General features: G+C 31.1%; 1 protein-coding gene across 1 annotated transcript in view; it reads left to right on the top strand.

The window, feature by feature from the left end:
* LOC106460024 (actin-binding LIM protein 1-like) overlaps nt 1-1713 on the top strand; it is a 72351-nt gene that overhangs the window by 47393 nt on the left and 23245 nt on the right. The window contains exon 3 of the mRNA XM_022386621.1: nt 1309-1492. Within this exon, the coding sequence (XP_022242329.1) occupies nt 1309-1492 (184 nt within the window). The remainder of the gene's footprint in view (nt 1-1308; nt 1493-1713) is intronic.

Here is a 1713-nt window from a genome sequence, read left to right on the forward strand (position 1 = left end):
GAGAGAGAGAGAGAGAGAGAGAGAAAGGTTTTAGTTCAGCAGAAGTTTAGTCCTGTCTGTCTTTTCTCAGTTTACTTTTCTCTCTCTCTCTTGTTTATTTGAACTAGAAGTACCTGTGTTCTGGCTTAATCCTGCTGTTTACCCCACCCTACTTTCACCCACTTTTAGGTTATTTTGCTTTCCTCTCATTATTTCGATCTCTTATAGGATTTAATTTCTGTTGTAACACTATTTCATTGTTTTATAACATTATTGTATCAGCTATAGCATATATTGTTAACAGGTTAAATGTAAAATAATGGAATTTATTCTTCACCTAATATTGTCATACTGACAACAAACCTTCAAGGGAAGAATGAACTACATGTTTATTGTTGTATCTAAACATATAACTGATACTACAGTATTTATCACCAGTTCAGCAGTGACAGTTTTGTTCCAGTTTTGAAAACTAATGTTAATTTCTATGAAGGGTGCAGAAGACCTGTAAAAGTTATCTAAACCTGAAAACAAATAAATTCTTATATTTATAACAAATTAATATTTCCAAGCTGCATCTTAGGGCTCTGACTAGAGCCAATGATCTGTGAAAACTAACATAAAAATGATATATGTTTAGGCCTGTGAAATTGGAGAAGGTTAAATAAATTCACTGTCGTAGTCCTATGATGATCTGGCGTATACCATTTATTTGTATGGTTATTGTTGGCTTTTATATTCATGGTTATTTAGGCATTTGACATCAAGGAGCTGCAGAATTTATCAGTTTAAGGCAGTTTTTCAGAATGTACTTGCTGGTTGGTTGTCTCCCCCCCCCCCCCTAACACACACACACACACATCTTATGTCTTCATGTGTAATTCCACAGAATCCCTCATATGTGATTATCGTACACAGTATTTCTCTTGAAAAATTCCCTTTTTTTATTTTGTTTCAACAGAAATATTTTATACCTGAAATAAAAGCTCATAAGTATATACTTGTATTCACTGTAAGGTTTTTTAAAGGAAATTTAAGATTTACTTAATAGAATCCATTATTACATAGTAGTATGTTTTGGGGAATAGTGTAAAAGGAAGTATTTGTATAAGGTATTGTATGAAAAAAAAGTTTAATTACTAATATATTAATGACATCAGTTACTATTTTTAGAATAGTGTTAGATTTGTAAAAAAAACTACTATTATACAATTATTATTTATAGTTAAAAAAAAGTATGATAAACACTGTTTTTGACAATTAACAGCATTTTTAGTGTATAGCGTTCAGAAAAAAAAAATCAGTTTATGCTCCATATTACAACTGTAGTGTGTTCCACATCACTGGCATCTGGTGGGTTTTTCTTGAAAGACAGCAGCTACTACTGTACTAATGACTACCAGAAAGCTTTTGGGACCAAATGTGCAGCATGTGGAGACTACGTAGAAGGAGAGGTGGTTTCAGCACTTGGGAATACTTACCACCAGAACTGTTTTTTTTGTGGAAGATGCAGGTAAAACAAAACATGAATCGTGTATATAATACATATTTTAGTGTAAAGCTGTGTATTTTCACTTATTCTTCCAACGGAATTGTTTTTAAAGGCTTATGATTAATACAATTGTGGTGTTTTTTTAGGTAATTCGTATTACAAACTTAACAAAAATATTAGACTAATAAATCAAACATTTAGGGGGGGAAATTATATATATATATATATATATATATATATAT

Source organism: Limulus polyphemus, unplaced genomic scaffold (genome assembly GCF_000517525.1).
Source record: "Limulus polyphemus unplaced genomic scaffold, Limulus_polyphemus-2.1.2 Scaffold695, whole genome shotgun sequence".
NCBI lineage: Eukaryota > Metazoa > Arthropoda > Merostomata > Xiphosura > Limulidae > Limulus > Limulus polyphemus.